Source organism: Plectropomus leopardus, chromosome 22 (genome assembly GCF_026936395.1).
Source record: "Plectropomus leopardus strain MGB_pleo_1.0 chromosome 22, ASM2693639v1, whole genome shotgun sequence".
Classification (NCBI taxonomy): domain Eukaryota; kingdom Metazoa; phylum Chordata; class Actinopteri; order Perciformes; family Serranidae; genus Plectropomus; species Plectropomus leopardus.
The window spans coordinates 18,774,211-18,800,452 of record NC_142197.1 but is presented as its reverse complement, the minus strand read 5'-3'; the positions used below and the strand labels follow the sequence as shown (position 1 = coordinate 18,800,452).

Sequence of the window (26,242 nt, the reverse complement as noted above, 5' to 3'; positions counted from 1 at the left end):
CAGCAGTTTCCAGAAAAGAAGTGCACACCATCTAATCACTTCTTGTGTGATTTTTTACAACTTTAGCAATTCTTGCTCCAATGCTTGAATATAGCACCAAATATGTGTAAAAAAATGATATTAACCCAAAAATTGCTACATCAACTTATGGGTCATAATTGAGTATGGGAATGGACATCATATACTTTATTCATATCATTCTAGGCCCCTTTACACTCTAAACATGAATGAGAAAAACTTGACACATGATAACACACTAATCCTCGGGCTCCCAGCTTTCAGATGATGTATACCACTTCTATGTAGTATGTACTGTTGACCTGATCTCCCCATAATTATCCCCTGCTCCCCCCTTTGTGGTCACTGATTAAAAGATTTGCATTTTGTGGGCAACATTCAAAACTCTTATTATGTCCCAATAAGTAAACGAGCCAAAAGAACCATACTAACAAACAGAGCACAAACAAAGAGGAGGATATGAAGAGAATGTGTGTTAATGTTTGATTGATAATTATGTGCTTCTTACCAGTATTGTCTTCCAGAGCAGCAGCAGTACTTTCTTCATGGGGAAGTGCGGGGCGTTCATGCTGCAGAACTTGGTCACCATGGTGAAGAGTAGCAGCGCAAAGGGCTCTCCATTGTACAGAGGCGACCCTGAACGGGGAAATGGTCAAAATCTGGGTTTTTGTATTGGACACATGGATATATGAATGCACCTGTTACTCTTCTGTGCTTTCAAAGTACTAACTGATAGCCATGAAGCAGTGATTTTTGTTTTTTTCATCAAAGGAATATAAAATGGTTTATTGAGAGCCAACAATGTCAGCACTGACGTTAGGCTAATTTAGGTTTTTAAAAGCAATCATAACAAATTGCTTGGATTTTAAAGGGTTAAATTCATAAATTACAATAAAAATATATTTACAATAATATTTGACAACCTCAAGATCATATTTTTGCAGAAGTGCCCTGTATTTGTTCTATACACACAAACACACCTAGCTCATTCTTGAAGGCTTCTCTTGCCGCTTTCCATTCAGGTCTGTCGTCCTCTGTTTGAACTCTAATGGTCTCCACCATCAGGTACATGATGCTGAGTAGCACTCTGCAAGGAAAAGAAACACAGTTCTCAACTCGATCACATGAGAGAGAGTGAGTGTGTGAGTGGTCGGCAATTATCTGGTGCCTAAAGCCACAATAATTGGCCTGAAAGGTCTACAAGTACCAAAGACATTAATATGATGGAGGAAATGATGACTCACAATGATAGAGAGGTGCAAGAGCCAGAGGACTATATGCTACCTACTTGTGCATAAAAGTGGGAGAGGAAATGATTTGTAGTCTCTGCATCACCCATTGATAATTACCTGATGTAAGTCAGGTGGTGTTTTATGCATTAAACGCTTTGTTCGCTCAACAAAGCCTCTCAGTTCAAAATAACTATAATGGTTTTCAATTTTGCAGCAGCAATTAGGAGCAAATCTTCTCCTCTAGCCTGTAATTATTTACAAGTGTTCAACTGGGGAATGCACAGACGAAGCTCTGTGTATGCGTGAGCATATGAGTGTGTATATGTGTGAGTGTGTGTGTGTGTGCAGGGAGTTTTGTTCAAAAATCAATTCCATTAAGCAGAAGTAGAGAATGAATGTGAGGGACAGACAAAGACTGAATGTTGTGGATTAGATGTGTGCGTGTAAACATGGCCTGATAAGAGGAAGGGGTGCTGGAGAAATATTGAAATGAATGAGGAAATTTTGAGGACCTAGATATACGGCTACGCGGTTGTATGACTCTACGCACCAGTCAAATTGCACTTCAAGTTTACATCCGTGTCTGTGAAAACATGGATGCTTCACACACATTTTCCCTCGGCAACACAGAAGGTCTACAAAACCAGCACAGTTTCGAGGTGGACACCCAAGGTTCTTGAGTTATTGCCATGTTGTATGAGGTCACCTTGACCTTGACCATAGACCTTCAACCACCTTAATCACTTAATTCTTGAGTCCAAGCGGTAATTTGAGGAAACTCCCTTAAGGCCATCTTCAGAAATTGCGTTCACAAAAATGAGACGGATACAAGGTCACAGTGACCTAGACCTTTGAACACAAAATTCTAATCAGCTCATCGATGAGTCCAAGTGAATGTTTTTGAAGAGATTCCCTAAAAGTATTCTTGAGATATTGCTTTCACAAGTAAGTAGTGTAAGGTCACTGTGACCTTCACCTATGACCTTTGACCACAAAAATCTAGTCAGCTCATCACTGAGTCCAAGTGAATGTTTGTGTCAAATTTGTAGAGATTCCCTTGAGGCGCTGTGGAGATACTGCCTTCACAAGAATGTGCCAGATGGACGGACAATGCAAAAACGTAATTCCTCCGGCCTCGGCTATTAGCTGCGCAAAGGCATAAAAGAGCAAAACTACAGGCATAAATTTAGGAATTGAAAAATATGTTTACACTTTTAAGCTTTTCTTCTTATGTGAAGTGGGAGGAATGTGCTGTGCGTCATGTGGTTATATGTCTTACCTGAGCTCTGTGCTGTCTGCGAGGGAGATGGCAGGCTTTCTCACTGCACTGCTGCATGCCTGGTTGTTACTGCAGACACCAAAACACAAGTAAATAACAACATTTTAAGAGCCAACTCAGTGCATACACACAATGAATGACCAGTTTTTAAACATACACAACCACACTCTCATTTTTAATGTGGTTCCTTTTTCATGCTATCTGTGTGACCAGCGCTGTGTGTGCATTTGCCTGATTGGCTTGCTTGCGATGCGCGGCTGTGCAGCATGTTGATATGCCACACTGTGCCATGATGCCTCAGAGCAGCTTATGTAACAACAAAGAAGTGCTGGTTCCCAACTGAGGCTGACACCAGCAGCAACAAAAGCTGACTTGAAGGACCTGCTGCCGTACAGTGTGTCCTCGATGGAGGGGTTTGAAGTGCGGATCACAGACGGTGTGTTTATTGTATTTCCGCATTTCACTCTCTCAGTGTCTTTATGTGTCCTTCTATCCCAGTGAACCTTGGGAGGGAACGAGTGGGTGTACCGAGGGACCAGAGCTTCAAACATGGAGGGATACAGAGAGAGTTTTTATCTTGTAAGCGAGAAGGAAACATTGACTCTTCCAGGGCTTCAACCTGCAACATGACAACCACTTATAGATCCTGTATACAGCCCTCTCCCCTCTTTTATTGCCGCTGGCCTTTACCTGAGGGTAGACACATTTTAAAAAGATATTCAATGCTTTACACCTCTCTTAAGGGCAAGTTCTGCCCTGTCTGTGTTTTTTTTTTTTTTTCATTTTACTGAGACTGAGGTCAATTTGCATAAATCATGCAATGGTATTAGTGTACAAACACAGCATGAAGATAATTAGTGCATTTATGTAACTAATACAGACACCGCTCAAGGTCAAAGCGACAATGTAGTAATGTTGTTTGTGTCAAACATAGACCCTGTAATAAAGATGAAAAACATGACAGCTCCCAAAAAGTGAAGCCAGAACATCAATGGTTCCCATCTACAGAGCATCAGTGACATTGGTGAAGTGAGACGTCTGCACAGAACCCAAAGTATACTGAAAGACAGACAGTTTACCATGCTGCCATCTTGCAAAAGATACAGAAGTATCTGCTGCTGTACCACCAGAATACGGAGCAGCTTCATTCCCCAAGCTGTGAGACTCATTAACTCCTCCTTTGACTCCAAAAGATAGAGCCGCTTTTACGGACAAATCTAAATACATCTGCCTTGTACCTTTTAGTTATATATTTGATGCTTCATTAGATTTTGATACTATAACTTAGTGCCGGCCATGGCTGGTGCAGAGGCATTAAAAGGGAGTTTGACATCATGTTTGACAGCTGTTTGCTTAAAATCATTGGTTCTTCCTGCAGATGGTCAGGATGCTAAGACAACAAGAACCTGATACCGTGGAGATCGCTACTGTGCAGACTCTAGCTCAAAATAATGCTACCAGTGTAAGATGGCAGCAGTCAAATGTGGGATATTTTGGGTTAATTTTTTTAAATGGGAATTTTTCGACACATTGTCCATCATTATATATAGTCATTGGTCTCAAAAAAGAGGGTGTTTTGATGGCATTTTATTGCACCTATAAGACTACTCAAGAAAAGTTTTCAATAACTCACATATCCCCGGCATATTCTGCACATCTACTCACTCTATCTCCATGCTGAGCAGCTCCAGCAGGGCCGTGAAGATGCCCATGTCATAGAGCAGAAAGACATTGTGTCTGGACCAGTGGAGCACATCCACCTCTGTGTCACACTCATCAAACACTCCTGGGGAAAAGATGTTGGGGAAAACAGAACACAAGCAGAGTGTTATATTAGTTCTGGGTGCTTTTTTTTTTTCATGTTTCCAGCGTGTTTGCACTTTACTTTTTTAATTTTTTTAAACTGAATGCTTTTAAACAACAAACACTATATTCTTTTTCTCACAGAATAGGTGAATGACAGCATAAATCATACTTTATACATGTATATGTAAAGTATTGTGTGCTGACAAATGTATTAAGAGCAAGGACTGTTTATTATCATGTGCAGAGCATAACCATATAGGCTTGTTCAAAGCTATAAATGTGTATGCACGCCCTGTTTTAACAAGGCTGTATTTAATATTGATAACTTTAAGAAGTAAGTTTCTGTTAAAGTAAAAAGTTAACAGTGAAAGGAATTGCAACGTAACACCTGTGCTTTTTCTACTTTGACGAGACAAAATTGCTGCTGTGAAACACTATCCCTGGTTGTGCTGTATGGGGCCAACGCACCCTGCGCCAAGTAGAGGATGGCCCTGGCCACCTTTAGCCTCTTGTCTCTGTCCGTCACCTCCAGCGCGTCCAACAGCCTCATCACATATGTCCTCTGCTCCTCCACCGTCAGCTCGATCCACCTCCTGCCTCGAGCTGCAGAAAGGACACAGCAACACAGCGGGCAAGGTTATTTTCAGAGGCACTTCTTTTCAGTTCACTTCTGTTTTTTTTACTCTGCCTTAGACAAGTCAGTGTAGGCTACCGCAATATGTCTGCATCTTAAAGGATTACTTTACCCCCCAAATGACCATTTCTACATGAGTTACTCAGCGCCTGTTATGTTGAGTACATAAAGAAAGCGTTGTTTTTCTTGCATGCCTCAGGAGAATGAAGAACCCAAAAACAACTGCAAAACTGTATCAAAACATCCGTTTACATACTCAGTATACCTGTATAGTGGTTTCAAGGTATACTGCAGTATGAAAAGTTTTCAAATACAATGAACGTTTGCTTATTTACATAATTGAAAAAAAAGTGCAACTGGATGGAAATATCATTTTTATTATTATTATTTTCAAAAAGAAGACTTTTTATACACACTTTTGTTTTAAAAAAATATTTCATGTTTCAGTTATAGTTATAAAAAGTTTAACTAAAAAAAACCTTCTATTTTCATCACTGGTCACTGTAATGATAATTCTGTAATACCTTGACACCACTATATCGTATCCATTATCGTATTGTGACAGTTTCCTATTGTTGCAACCTTGCTCGTTAGCTTACTGTAGTTCTTGAACCTGTTATCTTTTATCACTCACTGTACTAGTTATCATCTGCTTTAATAGATTATTTATGCCCCAGTGTATAATGTAGTATAATTTTATTGAGAGCAACATTTTCAAAGAATAAGAACGACCTTACAAGCTAACTACAAGTCTGCATGCTCCAATAAATGCCATTTTGGGGTCTCATTTTTGAGAAGTGCTTTTGAGCTGCAGTTTTTCTCTGTGTTTAGTCCCCATAGTGTTTCTCTGACTCTTTACCTCTTGCACGTCATAAATCTCGCGCAAGAGGTAAATTTAATATCTCATATATTAAATTGTTTAGGAAATCGGGTGACTGCAAATAATCTTGCTCAAAGTGTAACCTTGATCTGGATGTTCACAGTAATCATGCTGTAAAATGTGCATGTAAATAGAGACTGACTGATGCTTTGATGTTTCTGTCATTAGTTTTTAACCTTATGTTCAGGCCCACTGAATCGGCTCTGGAAAGAGCTAATAGCTAGTGAGTGTTGACGCATAAAGAGCAGTAATTAATAGTCAGCGGCTGTGGCACCATGAGGAGAAACCAGACGTACATACAGTATATGTACGTCTGCTACTACAACAGAAAAAAAACCATTTAAAGAAATGCACGCCTTCTCTGGCAAAGACACAAGCCTATTTGTTTTTAAACAGTGTAAGTCTTCTATTCTTAGACTCTTCATTTGATTACACAGACTGTAATGGGCATTAAGCAGTGCAACATCATCATGATCAGTAGAGCTCAGTGCTTCTTCTCCTTAAGATATTCTGACTTGTGCTTTCTACTCATGTCAGGGAAACAAAAACGCTTTCTAATTCCAGTACCGTCCCTAGAAAAACTTCCTCTTCTTCTGTAAGGAGCTTAAATTAGACGTGTCATGATAATCACAGTGATTTGGTTGAGTGACTGTTTGGGAATTTGTGGAAAACATTGATGGGCACACTGACAGTGGCCCTGACATATACACACATACACAAAGAGTACAAGTCAAACTGGAGAACCACCCACTTGACAACTAACATACAGTGCTGACTGAACACACAAAGACACATGCGCTAATGAAAAGACTATAATGCAAAGAGGCAGCTCTGTGCTCTATCTCTGTAAAACAGAGAAGCTCTCATCTAATCCTGCTATTCATTACTGCTCAGCTTGGAGACGAGGTGTGACGGATGAAGAGGATGAAACTTGTCTCGCTTTGTCTCCAGACCAAAAGGAAAGATACCACTGTGACTACCGACCTTTGTGGCTTCTTCTTTGCTCTCAGAATGACATGAAACAACATATTCATCCACAAAAACCCCTATGTTGGATGAAATTACAACAAATGATGATTCTTTATTGTCTCTTTTTTTAATGTTTCGCTAAGAATTAAAAGTTATCATTTCAACAAAAGCCGAGACAGAATGATTTAAATTATCGGGTTTCAGGCATAATCTCTTGTCAGACAGTAACTAATGTTGGAAAAGCTGCTTTGTTCCCCGTAACCAAATTTTAATCACACGGTTAGGATTGGCCGTCTTCATTCTCTGAACAGCTTTAAAGAGCAGAGCTTTGATGTGCCTGGTCACCCTCGTCTCACACAGGTTGGCTTAAAAAACCCACAGCAGCACACTGAAGAGCAGCGCTGGCTTGTGTTGCACTTCAGACGTGAGAAAACGGAGCTGAGCTGAGTTTAACACATCCGCAGCTTTTAGTGTGAAGTTGGGGAATGCACTGGAGCGGTGAAATGGTTTCATGATCACAGTTGTCAAATATGGAAAAAGTCAATTTTGTAATCCTGGTAAAACTATTTGACTTTATGTGAATTTTTCAGTGGAATAAATAAATAAATAAAAATAAGGTTGTGTTCAGGTTAGCTGTTGAGTAAAGTTAGAGCCCCAGGAGGAGTGCTAAATACTCTGCCAAAAAGGTTTGTTATACACAATGCACTGGTGGAAATGTTTTCACCGGTTGAGAATTGGCAATACTGTTTTAAATGCAAGAGCTATCAAACTAGGATTCATGGTTGTATATTTAAAAAAAAAAAAAACAGGATACAGCATTGGAGGCGGGGCCCTGTTTATAGTGACTCAGTTTGACTTCCCAGGTAGAAAATTAGATCAGAGACTTTTGTCGGTCGAGCTACTAACCTCCAATTTAGCCCTTTGTCGACGTTACTGGGGATAAAATAATTTCATCTTGTGGCTCTTCTGGAATTTCATAATGTTATAAGACTGAATGGACCAAATCTTGATAGTTAAAGGAGTCATTTCTCCAGGGGTTAAGTTAACCCTTAAAAGCCCAGCATTGTTTCTAGGGACTGGGCTGAGCTGTGCAAGCCCCGAAAGAGAATTGATGGGCTTTGACGCCTATTTGGCATAGAGGCCAAACTGTAGAATTACCACTTCGGGGTCTGCTATGTGATGCCATTGGGCCCAAAGAACACAAATTACTGGAGAATTTTTCTTTAGCATTCAAGCCCATGTGAAGTAACTTTCATTATCAGTGTTTGATCCACTCAGTCTGGTAACATTTCGAAAATCATTTTATGCTTAAATTAGCAGAGCGATAAACAAGAAGTTAGTCCCTCCACCATCAGAATCTGGTGCGCTTGCTCTATGGGCCCAACGATGCAGAAGATCCAGGTAATTTTATATTCTGGAAGTCAAACTTTTTGGGCTTCATGCGCAGTCGAGCAACTTTCATAAGAATACATGCAGGCCTGCTTCAAACGCTGTATCCAGTTCTCTTTATTCATCTGTGGCAATATGTAGCTGGATTCTCATGTGATCTCATGATTCTAGTGTGATCTTGTGATCCTGTTAAACTGGCCACCTCAGACGGTAACATGATTTGGTAAAACATGGAGGAGGAGATTGAAGTTGTAAATACAGACACCTGAAACACTTGAAATTTGTGTTTTTAGGAACATTAAAACTTCCATTTTAAAAGAATCTTAGTGTTACTGCATTAAATGTGTTGCCTCATGTGAAGCAGTTTTTTGTTTGTATGAAAGTTCCAATTTAAAGATGAAAATAATCAAATAAAGTATGGTATGGATGGTAACATCTTCATTTAATTTACAGAATAATTATTGTACCGTGATATATACTATTATTGTGATTTAAAATCACATGGGACACGATAGAGGGTTTGGGTGTCCTCGCCCACCTCCGAGCACCAACCAACACAGACTGCTACAATGTGAATACGCCTGTACTGTATCTATTTATCCATTTCAGTTGCAAATGCCTTCAGCACACATTTATTAAGCGAGTACTGCATCATGAACATTTTGTTTGGTTAACCTTCACCATCTCACTTATGGAAGCTGTTATCAAACACTAAACTGGAACAACGGGGACATTCAGAGCTGCACAAACAGACTCCGTCCTGCTCTGTCAATCAGCAGTTGGGGAAGCCGTCAAGGTCTCTGTGATAAACAACACTACTGGCTGTTGACTTTAGTGTGTTTGCCAAGACCCTATTTTGCTTTGCAAGTCTTAGTGACACCGATTTTGGTCTCAAACACACTGCAGACTCTGTTTTACTCTTTCTTCGCGAGCCACTGACAGCGAGAGGAACGATGCACCTTGTATCCTACAGGTGATCTAAACACATTAAAGGATGTGCCAACAGCTTATCCAGAGCCAATTAACACAGACACACCGAGACAGAGACGGACGGACATACAGACACACAGACACAGAGAGGGAGAGAGAGAGTACCATGGCTCCTGAAGTCCTCCTCAAAGTAGTCTCTGTTCAGGGCAAACTCTGGCTCCTCTGTGTAACTGTAGAGCTCTGTGGAAAGAATACAGTAGAGTTAGGGCTGAAGCAATTCATCAACAAATCAATCGAGAATCAGAAAATGAATCACAGACAACTTTGCTCATCAATTTATAACTCAAACATTGTAATCATTCTAATGGAAGGAAACATCCCCTCCAACCTTTAAACTACGGAGTAAAGACGTCCACTCCAAGCAATGGCAAAGTAGAGCCAAACTAAAATTTGGGAACAGTTTAACTTTTAGCAGCAAACTGCATCCAGAGCAAAGCCCCCACCAATCAGAGTCCTGTAACTTACCTGTTATAAAGAATTTATATGTTCTGAAACACATGAACTTGCCTCTGGCAACAGAAAAAAATAATTATTGCAGCAAGCAGCACTTCACTACTGCTTGGTTTGCTCTCGGCATCATACTTCATTTGACATTGGAGAAATTTTGCTAATCTACAGAAAGGTGTGCCCAAAAGATTCATGTTATATGGCAACAATTTTTAATCTATACAGAAAAATCTGACACCACTGATTTTCAGTTTTGTACAACTGACTCCATATTATGTAAATTTTATTTATTCATTACATATATTTCTTATCTATGTAGTTATTAATGTGTTACTTTTAAATGTTATCTTATGTTTTATATGTCTTTCTTGTAACTTATTATTGTTTTTAAGGAGGAATTTTAAATGACGAGTAAATCTATCTTGTACCTTGTACTTATTTTTTGTCTTTTTTTTTCCCCTTACAGTATTTTTTATTATGTTACTTTTGTGTCACCTACAATTTTTGTTGAACTGAATTTATTTATTTATGTATTTAGTCTTGATTTGTTTTTGTTTTCAACATTTACATGCGTTTGTTTATGAAATCGATTCTGTTTGGTGACTGAATGGTTCATAAGGGATTGGGCTCTGTTGGAGCAGAAACATGAGGACGTATTTTGTGTTTATCTGGAATTTGTTAAATTTTTATGACTTTACTAGTAATAGGCCTTGATTAAAAACAAATATTTTCTTTTTTTGTATTTTTCACAATTTTTGAACGTTTTATATATCAAATGTTTTAATTATTTAATCAAAGGAATAATCAATCATAATAATCAATAATGAAGCAAAAGTGAAGTTGCAGCCCCACATAGAAGAGAACAGAATAAAGAGGAGACAGGTGAACTCCTGCAGGTAAACTGTGCTCCCTACAGAAGCAAAACAGACAAGCTGTCCCCTCAGTGGTGATCTCATCTGTTTCATGCAAAGTGCACGTTGCCGTACTTCTCCTCCTGTTCTGAGAGCTGGCGTCACTCCTCGACCCCGAGGAGCTGTCACTGGAAAGCCACTGTGATTGTCTGTTTGTTTGTGTGTGTGCTTGCCAATGTGACTAACACTCAGCTGTCGCTTGCTGTCTACCAGGAGGACAATCATTTTGACATTAAATCAGTGTTGTTATTCAACGTCTCTCTCTGCATATCACCTGGATCTGAGGAAAAAGCTGGTGCAGGAGAGGAATCTAAATTATACACTTAAAAAAAAATCCTATTATGCTTCAGTACAATCAGAAACATTTATAAGCATTGTTCAGTTCTGTTCGTCTGTGATTTATGCATCTTTGAGCATTTATAATTCAAGCTCCAAGTCAAGCATGACCTGTCATTGAATACACAATTTTGGAACAACTCAGTAGTTCTGAATGTATAATCATTACGCTTATGATTATGCATAATATTAGTCATACAATGTGTCCTATGTCTGGAAAACATGTCGGGACCAGAAGGTTTTATTCTGTGCCTTCAGCAGTGTGTCAGCTTGTTGTCTTGTTTTCATGAATAACACTGTAACATAACACAGCTGAGGAAAAGCTGAGGAATGCACAAGCAGAATTATGTGATCCAATCAACAGCACATTGTTGTCTGTGAGTGAAAACAACGTATTACTGTAGGAATTCTTCAGGTGAAATGTTTGGTTAATTACTCATAATTTTAGCTATAAGTCTAATTCAGATTGACATGAGAGGAGAATTTGATAAAAGCCACTGAGAGTAAAAAAAGGACACAATCAAGTAAGTAACTAGTCAAGATGTGTGTATAAAGATATATAACCAACCAGATTTACACATTTGTGCTCAAAAATAGAGTCTACAGCCAAACTAGCTTCTCTGTGAGAGTGTTAGTAAGCAAAGCAGGCTTTGAGCTATATGATCAGCATCCATACATGTTTCTCAAGACATGCTGTTCCTTTGCTAGATATCATCTTTACATTACTGCTTACCATGGTAGTATGCTAACATTTATTAGGCTGATGGGAATCACATAAGTTTTGCAGGTATTTGGCCATAAAGCAAAATATTAGACACATTTTGACTTGATGGTTATAGGATAAATGAGAGTCTGGACATCATAAAATTTGTCTGTGCAAAATTTCACTGCAATCAATCCAATAGTTGTCAACATATTTCACAGAAAAAGTCAGCCTCATGGTTGCGCTAGAAGAAAAGTCGGAAATCTTTACAATCTGTGGGATTCATTAGTTGCTCAGAAGTAATCTGATCAGATTTCTATTGGACTGGATCAAATTTTGAGAGTGGGCTGTTGAAAAGGGGATTGATTTGGTGCTGGATTTGTTTAATATTTACAGTGATTAAGTACATAAAATAGACATTAGGGCCCCCTATTAAGCATTTCAGCACAGTAAAAAAATACAATAAAATGAAGAATTTTCCCTATAAAATAATCCTCCAAATAGCTGTCAATATCAGACTAAAATTGCTTGATTTTAACTTTCATTTATTACTTAAATACAACACTGACAACATAAGTTGCTAACATCTGCATACACTTAAAGTGACCCAACACCAGCTATTCTTCCTGTTTTTACATAACTAGTAGCCTACGTTGTGATTTGTTGTCCCATTTAAAGCACTGGTTATCCAATGGTCTTTTTTTTTAAGATTATTTTTTGGGGCATTTCCATTTATTCATAGGATGGTGTGAGAGAGACAGGAAAGGTGGGTGAGAGAGGGGGGAATGACACGCAGCAATGGGCTACAGCCCGGACTCAAACCCGGGCTGCTGCAGAAGCCTTAGGCACATGCGGCACACGCTTTATCCAGTGAGCTAGAGGTCACCCCCAAATCTGATCATCTTGATTAGTTTATGTATCTGGATCAGGATAATCAGTTCCAATTAGCACATACAAGTAAAATGGATTAACTAATCCCAAAACATGGGATACCCAAATCCAGATCATTCTGATCCAGATTAAATTCTCTCAACAACTGGGCCCTGAGAATTACGAATGTACAAATTTTATGGCAATACATCCAATAAATTTTTGAGATACTTCAGTCTGAGTGGACAAACTAGTGGACCGACATCATCATCACTACAATCATGTTGTGGCATGACTGAAGCCCTTGAAACCTGAACCAAAGTGGTTTGATGTCTTTCAAAAACACTGGAAGAAGTTACAAGTTATAAAAAAAAAAAAAATTCACCTGAAATTAAGCAGAACAAACAGTAAAAGGAGTTGTTTTTTTTTAAAGTTACAAAATATAAAACAAACAAATATGAAGATAAAATAGTTAATAATCCTTAAAATAATATTAATAACAAATGTAGCTTTCTGGACATTTTCCCCTATTTTTCAAATTATGATTAACTTCTTATGATTTCTCTCTCTCGCTCTCTCTCTCTCATTTTCATGTCACCTTCGCCTAAGTTCTTGCAGTGTGCTGGACATCTCTCACCAGGTTGCCCAGTTCCTTTTTAGCCATGTCTTTTAAAGAAATAAGGTTTTAAAGGATTAAATGCACGTGAAAGGCATCTGAACGCAGCACAAAAATACTGATGTCGTACTAGGTTTCAAAGGGTTAATAAGGACATACACATCCATGATTGGAAAACCAGATTTTAGTTAAAGATATGTAGCAGACATGATTGCAGAATTACAAATACTTTTCTCATCATTCTAACAAAGAGCAAGTACATCAAATGCAGCAACTAATTAACAAGCAGAGCACACGATGCAAGCTTTTCTTACAGTTATCAGAGACATAAAGGTCAATTTTACAATCATTTGGTAAAAAAGCTGAATGTTTAGTAGCTGGTCAGTCTTACCTGAAAGCTCAGAAGTCAGAGTGTCTGTGTCTCCGTACTCAAACTCCAGGTTGGGAGACTCCATGGAGCTCTGTGAAGAACAAAACACACATGAGTTATACATTATAGTATGACACTGATCTCAGCTAAATCACAAATGTCCCGCTGACACCCACATGCAAACAGATACTCAAAACATACTGCAGGCTATTCACATTTTGCAACACCTACCACTACTTTGTACTCCATTTGCGGTCACACATCACCCACTCACACTCTCCAGGCTTGTTCATGGTTTCATTTTATCTTGTGTACTCTTGATTGGCCGCTGCTGAATATCCAGGCAGCGCTGATTAGTCATTTACATTTTTTTCTCTCAGATCTCCCTCACAGTTACAGATGCTCTCAATGGGCACACACAGCTCCTGCTTTGATCAGGCTGATCGAGCAGTTAAAGGATGCTCCTCTCCCTCACAAAGATCCAGATGCTCGGGTGGAGCAATAAACTGCAGTGAGGAAGCACTGAGGAAGCAGTGAGGAAGGAGAGGGAGCAGGAGTCAACACGGCCCCTTATTTCAGAGCAGATTAGCTCATTCGAGGGTCTCTTCTGGCTGCGACTTAAGCCTCACCCTGTGATTAGCACGAGACAGCTCACACTCTTTCCATGAATAGTTTCTATGAATACACTCAGAGGTTACATGTATGTTTGCTGCAACCTTGTATGTCCAAAATATCAACTTCTTAAAAAAGACAACAAGCCTTGCCTTGAGCTTGCTGACAAAGTTGTATCTGGAGGATTTTGAATGAAGATCATGTGTGCACACACAAACACACAGTCAGTGTGTGTCTGTGTGTTAGAGTTAGAGAGGCAAACACGGAATATTCACTGTGAAAGGACTTTTTCCCTCCAAAACAATGAAACCACTTTTGCTTTAACTCATAATTATGAAGCAAATGATCATTACACAACATAATGAAGAATACAATAATGGCACTGGACCGGTGTTAAGAATGGTTCTCTTTTGATGTGTGGTAATTTCCGGTATTGTTGATCAAATTTACGAGCTTAACACATGTATTTTTGTGCAAACTGGTATTTTTCATTATGACACGTTCTGGCAAATTAAAAAACGGCCTGCATCAGCAGCCTGTGCAGACACTGTTGTTGAGCACAATCAAATATTTGTTGCATATGACAAACATGATTAACGTACTATCGACAACTGTGACAAACTGTTGTCATTATTTGAGGTGTTTTTTTAAGTTGTATGATTTTGGGGAATTTTTATTGAGAAAACAAATTGTTCATGACATTTATGCGATTTGGAATGCAAAAACTTTGAAGCTCAATTAGCCAACCTGTGATCAGTTGCTCCAATCTCAGCTGATTAGATTAGATTGATGAATGAGAGGAGCGGCTGCTGCAGAGGTGAAGAAAGCATTTTTTTACCCAGTGCAGTAAATGGTTAAGTTTCACTTTCAGTGTGCCTGATGTTCTCCTGCTCCGTCTGTGCCCAGAGTATGCTCTGCATTTCAAGAATGTGGTACACTGACTAACCCAACGGTATATATTCGAGTAGTGCTCCTCATGACGGTCCAGCTCCAAAAATAAAAAATCAATATGTCACAGCCAGAGTTGTAATCGTGGCGAGCCGCCAAATATAAATGAACGTGTGGGAAACCCTGGACATACTATTGCAGAAACTAGTGTTTCACCAGCCGTGCACAGTTTACTGACGAGCATGGGCCAACAAGATAAAGTAGAAATTTCAGTAGAGGTGGGATGGGAGCGAGAGGCACATGTTGTGTTTGTTAACTAGGACATAAAAGTGATTTTTGGGGTGACAAGATAAGAAATGGCAGAGTTAGTCTCTCAAGAAAACTAAAAATGTACCAATATGGCTAAATTTTTTATTTGAAAGATGAAAGTGATGTCCTTACTGGCTACAAGTGACATGGTGCACTGTTTTGAGCTGAACTTTTGTCAGATTCCCTGTTTCTATTTACTCTTCAAAAGCACGGCCATGGACAAGAAACAACTAATTCACTAAGTTGAAATGAGGAAATATCTATGTATAGGATACCTCCTTGTTTCACTACAAAAACCTAACCTAATCTAGATTCTCAGGGAGCTGAAAGTTTCCGGTAAATGATCATCACTAATAACAAGCTGTTGGCTATATTTTATGTCCGTCTATTTTATATTTTATTTATATTTTGTTTTTAAAAAGTACAAAAGTATAACGTCTAACTCCAGTCTGGAGACGACCACACAGCCGATAGGCACGTGGTTTGTTTACATGACGTTACAGGAGTTCATATTTAAGGGATTAAATGTGAATAGACAGCGCCAGTGTTACGCAATGCGATGCAGTGTACCAGTCCAGTCCAGAGTTTGACTTAATATCAAACCAGTTTGAACATTTTTACACCCGCCCAAAACCAGTTTCTTATAAGCCTTACTTTGATTGTGCAATTATGTCTGCCATCAGGTTTGATCTCTGCAGAAAATGAAGGCTCGATTTACAGCACAATGGAAGTGTATCAACCACCCAAGTTACCCAAAAGGATCAATGTAAGTCCTTTGCAGTTATGGCGAAGTTACTTCAGTTATCAACTGAAGTAACTGTGGAAACTGTGGTAGATATTAGCCTCAGGGGAAAAAATGATCCAGTTATCTTTGCAATAACGCCACTAACAATATGACTACTTGTAAACAATAGAGGGGAAAAATTCAGTGTTTCCACTTTAAAAACATAAGTGTGTAAACGGGTTATGAATAATGTCTGGGACAAATAGAAGCTTAATAGTAGTAAGAGAATCGTCCTGGTGACTGGAATGCTCATAGTTTTTATCTGTTTGTCTTTAGGGGAAAGGACGTAAACTGATGAAATTTCTCTACAGGGACGATTAAAGATTCATTTTATGTTAATGAGAATTTCATACAAAAAAACTCTTAGCAGCACTGGGAGGCTCCAAGCTCTGAATGTTACATGTATTTAACCCTGTGAAAAGCGCCTCAGGGCCCGGACTGTAAATACGGATGCGCTCTGAGTCAGCTCCCTTGGTTAAACAAGTCTGCGTGCTGTCATGTCTCCTATAAATACCTGCTGCAACCAAGTCAGCATGAACTGAAATATACAGGACGTCAGCCGGCAGTTTGTTTGTGACGCAGAGCCAAAGCAATGAGATTTGATGTTGTTGCTGCACTTGTAAATCAGGAAATGAGAAATACTTCGGATCGCAGATGATTCAACAAAATTACCCACAACTCTCTGAGTGTGAGTGAAAGCAGCCTGTGGGCGTTTGTGACCAGGTGCTGCCTGACTTTTACAATCAGAGACAAGTTCTGACAATCATCGAAAATCAACTGAAGCAGGAAGTAGGTTTTTTTTTTTTTTTTGGTAGCATCCAACTTATAACCTTTTCTTTGACCTACAACTATTTGTTTGTTCGATTGTCCTTTAATGATTGAATGCAAATATAATTGTCCTTCATGCATCATATTTAATGTATCTATGCCCTTGTAAAGCACTTTAAATTACCTTGTGTCTGATGGGTGCTATATTAATAAACCTCCCTTTCCTTGCGTTAACATACACTTGTTTTAATGCTTTATTCCAGTGCATTTAGAAAATGGAAGTACAGGGTGGCTTTGTCGTTAAAAGCACCATTATTTCATATAAAGATTAAATTCCGATCTTTCATCTCCTCTTAAGTTCTGTCAGCTCCCTATACTTCATATTAGAGCTGCAAATAAATTAGTTACAACCGAAAATTAATTGCCAACTATCTTCAACACCGAATAATTGCTTTGGTATCTTTTTAAGCAAAAAAGCCAAATATTTGCCGGTCTGAGCATCTTAAACATGAAAATTTGATGTGTTTCTTTCTCATACATGATTACAAACTGATCAGTTTCGGATTTTTTTGGACTGTTGGTTGGATAAAACAAATAAATACCATTTGAAGATGTTACCTCTGGCTATGGGAAATTATTTAGCTATGAGCATTTTTCAAAATTTTTCTGGCATTTTTCAACAAAATGATTAATCAAGAACATAACTGGCAGATAAATCAATAAATAAAAATAAATACCATCATTATGTTATTCATGGCCTGTGCATGACTTCTTCATATTGATCTGGCTGCAAGAGGCCAATTAGACACGCCAGCGTCAGTGCGTGCTGTCATATAATCATGTGTTGAAATCATTTCTTATTTTATAATATCATGGCAATTAGTTGTTTAACACTGTGACTGTAAGAGGTAAACTCTCTGCTACTGTGCAATCAATGCCAATTAACAACGAGCTCTATTAAAGGTCACACTTTTAACAGCTACCACTGTGCCTTCATATGAAGAACAACCTCAGATATACCACAGCTATCACAGACTTTATGTGATATCATCTCTGCTGCAGGCGGCTGTTCCATCACCAGCATTCATCCACTGCTGCCGCTGCACAATCCCTTCCCATTCATCCTGCTGTTTGATGGTTTACTCTGAAAAACGAAAATAGGGCTGAGACTTGTCATGATTTTTATAACTGATTAATGTGTTGGTTATTTTTGATTAATGTTTTTGTTCCGACTAATAAATGGCAATACATAATCATGGAAAATGCCCATCCTTTTTTTTCCTTTTTTACAACCAACACACCATCTAAGTCAAACAAGCTGCACACAGTTCTTATTCATAATTCCAGTTTTTTCCATTCACTTCCAACCTAAAAAAAAACAAAACAATGATGACATCACTAGCATGATCATCACTAGCATGATCATCACTAGCGTGATCATCACGGCAACCTCTGCTTGGACTTCAAGACAGCCAAAAGTCTACATCACTGTGTGAAGTTTGAAAGACATGGAGTTTGTTAGTAAATGTAATCTGATGGCCTACACTAAAATGGGTTGAAAAAGCACTGTTGTTATAAGAAACAGCGTTCTATTCGTACGTGAATTAACAAATGGCGTAGTTAATAACACACTCAATCCATTCAGCGCTCTGTTGCTCCACCTCTCAAAACGGAGTCCCCAAAGTGCGCTCTGCCTTTCTGAGAGCGCGGTGCCGAACAGTACATTTCAACAGTGTTTAAAATCTACGAATCCACTCAGTGAGTATTTTCGAACGCATCCATGGGTATTCAGAAAAAAGGGAGGGTCTAATGAAAAGAAGGGCTGCATTATAGTAAATGGAGGATGTGGTCTTTATGTTACTTCCCATACTGCAGACAAGCGGCAACCTACGGGGCTGAAAAATGAGGCCATCCTGGAAGTGACAAAACCTAGACCCCATGTTAAAATGCCAAACTCTACAACAGAAAAACATGTCTGCAGCCTGGTGCAGTTTTGGTTTCTAAAGCTAAATTATGCATTCACGACTTAAGGGGTTGCACAACTCACTGATTTAAATGTTATTAAGAGTTAGAGTTATGCAGAATTAAAGGGCACAGCCGCTTGAGTGACAGGTTGGGTGCCGTCCATTTACAAGACGCCACAACAACAACAAGCGTAGGCAAAGCTGTTGCTATTTCAGTGTGTTTTCAGTTTGGGAAAATTAAATGTAACGGATGTTCAGTTTTTCCAGTAAATACATTTTATTTTTATGTTTTTTCACTTGCAGAAAGCATTCCCATTATTATTACTACAGTTAACCATCTCAGTAAATGCACCATGCTTACTATACCAGCTATTTGCGTTAGGGTTATCTCCACCCTTACAGTCACTTGTTGCTCAGAGAAACAAATACGGCGACAACCAAAATGACAGACTCAAGGCTTCGAAACAGTCTACAAACCCTTGGGTGATTTAACTGGGGCTACATGCATTATTTTATACAGTCTATGACAATAAATTAAAAGTTCTGATTGCTCAACAGGATTGCTGGAGTACCCCTTTAACTCCTTTAACCAAAATTCACACTCTAAAAAAACATACTTTTTGTATTAGCTGTTTAACCATTTATTCTATTATGTGTCAGATAATTGTGAAAAGCCTGCCATCACAATTTGTCAGATGTGATGTGTTCAAATTGCCTATGTAGTCCAACCAACGAAGTACAACCCGCAAATATTCAATCTGCAGTCTTATATAACGGCAATAAGCAGCAAATCCTCACAACTGAGCAACATGAACCAGAGAATGTTTGACAATTTTATTTGATACCAACTTAAACATGATTACACAAGTGTTGTTGTCATCAATTTCTATTAATTTATTTTACCTGATGTGACCCAGAGACACAGCGCAGAAGGACTCGACTCGTCCCTGAAACTGAACTGACCGCTCTTTTCAAACTGAACTAAGATGTTTTTTTTATTCCACAAAGCATCACCACAGGAAAACACTGCCTGCATCTCTCTGTGCTTCATTTTCTCATCCAGTCTCACTCATGTACCCCCCCCCCCCGCTTCAGACCCCCCTTCTCTCTGCCGCCAGCTGATAACGAAAGCCGTCCTTGCTCCAAACTGGCACCGCTTCTGTGCTCCCACACTCTCTGCACCACATCAGTGTGCAAACACCGGGCACAATGTCAAGACGGGCCACCCCCACTCCTACCAACATATGCCACATAGACAGGGGACGACCGCTCTGCCCGGTACAAATGACTGACAATTTACATACATGAATGATCAGATCTGAGGGTAACTTAACAGACGCAGGAGCCCGGTTCCAGCGCAGCATCCAGGGAGTATCAACATCAACACATGGCTTTGACGTTAAGTACTTTTCAATGCCCATGTCATTGCCCCCCCCTCCCCACACACACACACACACACACACCCCCCTCCCAGAATCCAACGGCTGTGCGATGAATATGCTCTAATTCCCTCAAAACCATTCAATGTGCTCAAACAATGCCACACACACATGTCAGGGGTGACTGGATTTTGGCCTGGATGACAGCTTTGACTCTGTGATGTATCCGGGCAGAGCAACTCAGGGGTGAAAATGCATCTAATTTTTTCATGAGGGGATGAATTATAGCTGCACGGCACAAAAAAAGAGGCATCATAAGACTGAACACCAGCCACGCTGCTTTCATGACTTATTACTGGTCCATGTTTCAGAAGGTAGATCCAAACACTCTTAAAATCATATGAAAATCTGTTTGTAAACTGGTACATCTCACCCTCTGTGGTTAAAATAAAAGGAAATATTGGAAGGCTGCACGATATCTTTAAAATCGATCAATCTGGTAAATCTGTGTATTCATAGTTTTAATCAATTTTCCAGTAAAAATGCCAAACTAATTATGGTTTCAGGTCCTCAAATGTGAGTATTTGCTGCTTTTCTTTGTTATATTTGATATTAAAAGGGATATTTTGGGTACTGAACCTCATGTTTTAATAAAATACGCAAAATGAATATCTTGCGTTGGGTTCTGAGAAAATATAATGGGGCATTTTTCGCTATTTTTCGTCATGTTGTGGACAAAACGATTAACTGATGGATTGATAAAACTGTATGATGAAAATAATGTTAGTTTCCAGCCTAAATTTAAGTACAGTAACAGACTGTACTCTTTATCAGAGTAGTGGGGTGGGACTAGGGGATGACTTCTTGTTTTGTTTGTTTTTTGTCAAATATTCTCCCTTCAGCTTCCTTCAGCAACTGGGGAAAAAAGGACCCTCCCTCCACACTAAATAACCATATTTAACAGTTTCTGCCAATGATAAATTTTGGAGATTAAAAAAATAACAACAACATGAATAGTTCACAGTCTATTTAGTTTTTTTAAAGAAAAAAATCATGCTTTTAAAATACAGAACATCAACATCTATCACGTTACTAGAGGCCAAAGTGAAGTCTTAAATTGGTCACTTAATTTGACCAGCAACCCATTTATCATTATATGAAATGGATTTGTGAAGCATAAAGGGATTGTACTGTATTTACAGAGTACGGGGGCAGCTGGGATGCAACTTTGTTTTTTTTTTTGTTGTTTTTTTTAAATCATGACCCTCCTTTTATCTACAAATATCTTCCCTTAAGCCCTGCTGAGTGAGTGGGGTAAGTGCATAACCCCTATTACCATAAGTAACCACATTTCACAATATCTGGCTGAGATAAATGGTGCGATTTTGGAGATTTAAAAAACAAACAAACATGCCTTTAACTCCCACTTGTGGGTTTGAGGTTCTGAGGGTATTTAAAATACATACAAAACAATTCCCTCCTCTAAGCCAAATCAAAAAAACAGAACTCTCTCTTCAGTGCTTAATAAATTGTATCAAAATAGAAGTACCCCTCTGGTTTGCACCACCCACTCCCCTCTCATATAAAACTAACAGTCCCTAAATTTCTTGATAAACGACTTTAAAGTAAGCTATCAAAATCTGTGTGATTTTAGTCAACAAATCAATAAACTAAAGGACACAAGCCAATGTCAGCAATGAGGGTTATTGAAACGAATGGAAAAATAACCGCAGCAGAATAAAATCCATAAGTACTGAATGACAGTGATATAGTTATATGTTTGGTGGTGTGGTCCTGGCAGCAGCAGTCACATTTCACCACCTGCATTCTCCACGTTGAGCAGCACTGTAGGATTACTGCTGGGTTATTTATAGGAGCCGGTTGCCAAAATAACACCTCGGTGTCTGCCTGCCTGCCTGTCTGCATGCTTTCCAGCCAAGACATGGACTCACTGAATGGAAAGGACATTCAGCTGGTCCGAAAGCTCCCCAGCAACAACACACACACACACACACACACACACACACACACGGACACACACCTCCACTGCCCTCCTATACCATAAGCGGTAGTAGCCGAGTGTACACAAACGCCTCTGCGATTTACCTCCGACTCCTTCTGCTGATCCTTGAACACATCTTTCCCTTTCGGTCTCTGTCTGTCGCCGTTATCGTTAAGGTTATTAATGATAGGTACCTCCATGTCCTCCGCCTGCATCTTTTACGGTCGGCGCGGGTCACTTCCTCGTCCGCAGATAGTGCATACCGGTCCGGTAGAGAGCTGTGACTGCACCGCGCCAGCAGAAGCACCGGCTCCTGAGCCCAAGTTGAGGATCTCCTCCTCCTCCTCCTCCTCCGCCTGCTCCTGCTCCTGCGTTACACCCCCTCTGTCTGTTTGGTTCGCTGTCCCTGTGCGCCCCGAGAGGGCGGGGTTAGAGAGTAAACAGCACAGAGGAGCATCAGAGCACATGAAGGTAAAAAGAGGTGGTGTTACACAGGGTCAGTGCACTCCTGTGGAGAGTTGACGGCTGAAGATGCTGAAGGACAAATACACTTCTTATCAAATCAAGAGTTTTGGTTAAATTTTCATGTCATCTTAGAGATAGGAGGATTATCCCTCACAATGTTCTCTAGAAAACTTGATCCTCTAAATATTAAAATGCTAATAATAATAATACTAATATAAAATTGTTTTTAAAGATCCATAGATTTACAGAGCTATAGATTTATGGTTTAAATTCTTGATTTCAGGTCATGTTAATGGATAAAAATAGCATAGTGGTGATATCAGAGGGGTAAAATTACAAAAAAGTAAATCCAGCGAATCCCCTCTTAGACAATCTGGGTGTCGGACCTGCCACTAACAGTGACGACTACAGGTAGTTGGTAACTTTTTGTCACATATGCTCAAACTGTCGACATATCCACACAGTAGTACCTGAGACAGATAGTCTGACAAGAAAAAAAGTAGTGTGCTGTCTTAGAGATATGAGGCTTTGCCCCAACATTGCTCTCTATAAGATCTTCTATCATATCATATAAAAAATATACTGAAAATATATACATGTATAGTTATATAAAAGCATCGAAGCACCCCTAAAAGTCCCTGTTTTACTGAAAATAGTCTGGTGCTGATATCAGTGAGTTAAAATAAAATAAAAAAAAAGATAATGTATTAGCCTACGCACGTGCATAGTTTCCTGGGAATCCCTTTTATGTGTGAAGGCACTTTGAATGGCGAACTTTAACTCTCTGCAGTGACAACTACAGAGAATTAAAGCTGTAATTAGTGACTATTATAAAACTTTCTGTTGTATTTGCTCACACTTTCACTACATCCACACAGTAGTACAGATAATCAGATTACCTCTGGAAAAAATCATTTTGCTCCTTTTGCTCATGGTGCTTCAAATGACATTTGTAAGAATCTACCCCATGTGGCTGAAAACAACCAGTCAGAGCCGAAGAGTCTGTAATGAAGCTGCCATTCATGACAATCGCTGCTTGTGAATTGCGGTCTAACTGTCAATCTCAGCAGCACTGCCATTGGAAGCACTATGGGGAGTAGGAGCAACATGGCTTTTTTATTTATTTATTGTTTTTACAGATAGTCTCATGTATTTCAACGTGGATGCAGTGACGGTTTCAGAAAATATGACTTTAATTACAGAATGCAAATAAATTAAATCACTTTTGCTAGAAAATGGAAGAAAGTAGATTTTTTTTTTCCCATGAAAATCACAAGTATTCTGACTGTAAAACTGTCAGAGCAACATTACAGAGACCAGCGCTCTCTTTAAAGTACTTTGGGTTGACTCTGGTTGATAAAAGTGCTTTAAATGATTTTGACCTCGTACAAAAACACCACAACTTACTGCTCAGTATAGTCAGTTAGGTGAAAACGCGCCAAGGTCAGCCCTTTTTTTTTTTTTACATATAAACCAGACAAAAATTAATTCAGTCTTGTCTGCTGATTGTGTTCTTGAGATGCAACTTGTATATTAAAAATGTTATGCTTTTTTGGGCTGATGATTAAACATTGTCACAGACCTTCTACACAAGCTAAAAGGAAATAGCAAAAACAAAAATGCAGTTTCTACAAACTGAATGAGTTCTTGATTCTTTATCAACATTCCTGTCCATGTAAACTTATAAGCCAGTTCAATGAATTAATTTATAATTTCATACCTTGAAAATGTGACGTAAAGACAGCTCAACCACACCTCAATTCTTGCAGTTAGAGGCAGTTAGGCTACTGCTAACTCTGCTAAGCTAGCCTTAGCATGACTAGCTTAATCTATGTCTTATTTTTTCTCTATTAGAGGTTATATTAAGCTATTGTCTTGCTAATATTGTATACCAGACTCAAATATTCTCACGCTGACAAATCAAAATGTAATTTTCAATTAAAAGAAACTGGTACGTAAAGGCAGGAAAAAATAGCTTTAGCTAAGCTAGCTATTTCACCAGCTAGCTTCAGATAACATTAGCCGGAGTGCAGTCACTTTTGGGGTTTTTTTTGTTTGTTTTTTATCTGTTTTGCTTTTGCAAATTTTATATGCAGTTTTACCCTCAAAATGACCCCTTTCTATTACACAGTCCCTTTAAATTACTGACACAATTATCTAAAAGATTATTTTAAAGATTGTGGTTTTTACTCACCTTTGACTGAATTCGTGGTTAGCCGTTTTACTGTGTAAGGCAGAACAGTTAGATAAGATTATATCTACTCTACATGCTGATAGACAAGCTGAATTAATATTAAGGAAAATTTTCTCCATGGTGATAAAATGTGTCTGCCTCAATCTGTGTGACTCCTCCAGCTTAAATGTTAGATGGAGGTAAAGGTGGAGCCCCCCCTGCAGCCACTTTACCTCCTGTCACCCCTCCTCAGAGGAGCAAGTGAATTATTGATATATGGAGGTGGGGGGTTGGTGTAGGTCCCCCTACACTCCTACCAACACACACACACACACACACACACACACACACACACACACACACACACACACACACACACACACAGACTCTTGACTGTGGAAAACCACTTAAGATGACATGATTGGATCGTACAGCTGAATGTGGGTGCGACTTCTGGTGGAACGTGACCACATGGCGGGGCAGCGGGGGGACAAGTTCATGATTAAATAATTATTCACTGTTGGTCGAATCAATTTAGACTCAAGCCTGACAAAGCTACAAATCCATACATATTTTGTACAATAACAGAAAAATATAAACCAATATGGCATTGATCAGGGAGAAAATTTGTAGTATTTTGTGAAAAAAAAGAAAAAAAATGCTTAAAGTGATATTTTTGTTTGGTGATAATTTTTAATATGGGGGTAACTGAAATGCTTAGGGGATATGTAGTTGGCGGCCTTTTTTCAACCTACATATATATAAGAAATGGACAGCATTGATATTGCAGTCTTGTAATACTGAACCCATATAACATATAGTTTACTTTTTTATTTTTATGTCTTTTTTCTTTAAATTATTTTTAATATTAATTTTTTAAATCATTTTCTAAAATAGTTTCTTTTTCAAAATTGGCTATTGCACTTTTTATGGATGTTTTAAAAAAAATGCTTCTCACCTAATTTTTGTCATGCTGAATTTGTTCATATGTACTGGTTATTTTTGTGCAGTGAACTCTCAACAGCAAAAAAAAAAAATGTAAAAAAATCTGTGAAGCTATTCTTTGTGTTATCTGACATGGGAAATAATCACAAGTTAAAAAGGAATCCATGCTGACATTAAATGAATCATAGTTTGAACTGCTGTAAATGACATAATGACGTCTTATTCCACAAGTGTCAGAGTACCCCTTTAACCCTCGTGCTGATTTGTGTGTCAGGAATAAATAAAGGATCGCAGCCAGCTGTTGATGCCAGAGATGTCCCTGTCTGTTCTCTGCTGTCTCAGATGAGATCACTGTGGCTCTGACAGACCTCAGCAGCTGCACACACTGGCTCCCCTTCCCCCTACACACACACAAACACTGAGAAATTAGACTGGAACAACACACACCTAACACCTACACATTATGGTGATTTTGTGTTAAAAATAAAGAGATGCAAACAAAG

The 26,242-nt window shown here is 38.9% G+C and overlaps 1 protein-coding gene across 3 annotated transcripts in view; it reads right to left on the bottom strand.

Annotated features, from left to right (window-relative positions):
* The window catches only part of strip2 (striatin interacting protein 2), a 43,905-nt gene extending 21,368 nt beyond the window's left edge, over positions 1-22,537 (bottom strand). The window contains exons 1-8 of one of the 3 annotated variants that reach the window (XM_042511718.2): positions 22,261-22,537; positions 13,472-13,541; positions 9,303-9,377; positions 4,804-4,938; positions 4,195-4,315; positions 2,530-2,598; positions 999-1,105; positions 527-654 (exon numbers count right to left, since the gene is read on the bottom strand). In XM_042511718.2, coding sequence (XP_042367652.1) covers positions 527-654; positions 999-1,105; positions 2,530-2,598; positions 4,195-4,315; positions 4,804-4,938; positions 9,303-9,377; positions 13,472-13,541; positions 22,261-22,371 — 816 coding nt within the window. In that variant the 5' untranslated portion in view covers positions 22,372-22,537. The remainder of the gene's footprint in view (positions 1-526; positions 655-998; positions 1,106-2,529; positions 2,599-4,194; positions 4,316-4,803; positions 4,939-9,302; positions 9,378-13,471; positions 13,542-22,260) is intronic. The other 2 variants (XM_042511720.2, XM_042511719.2) reach the window with 2 other exon arrangements.
* Between the last annotated feature and the right edge of the window lie 3,705 nt (positions 22,538-26,242).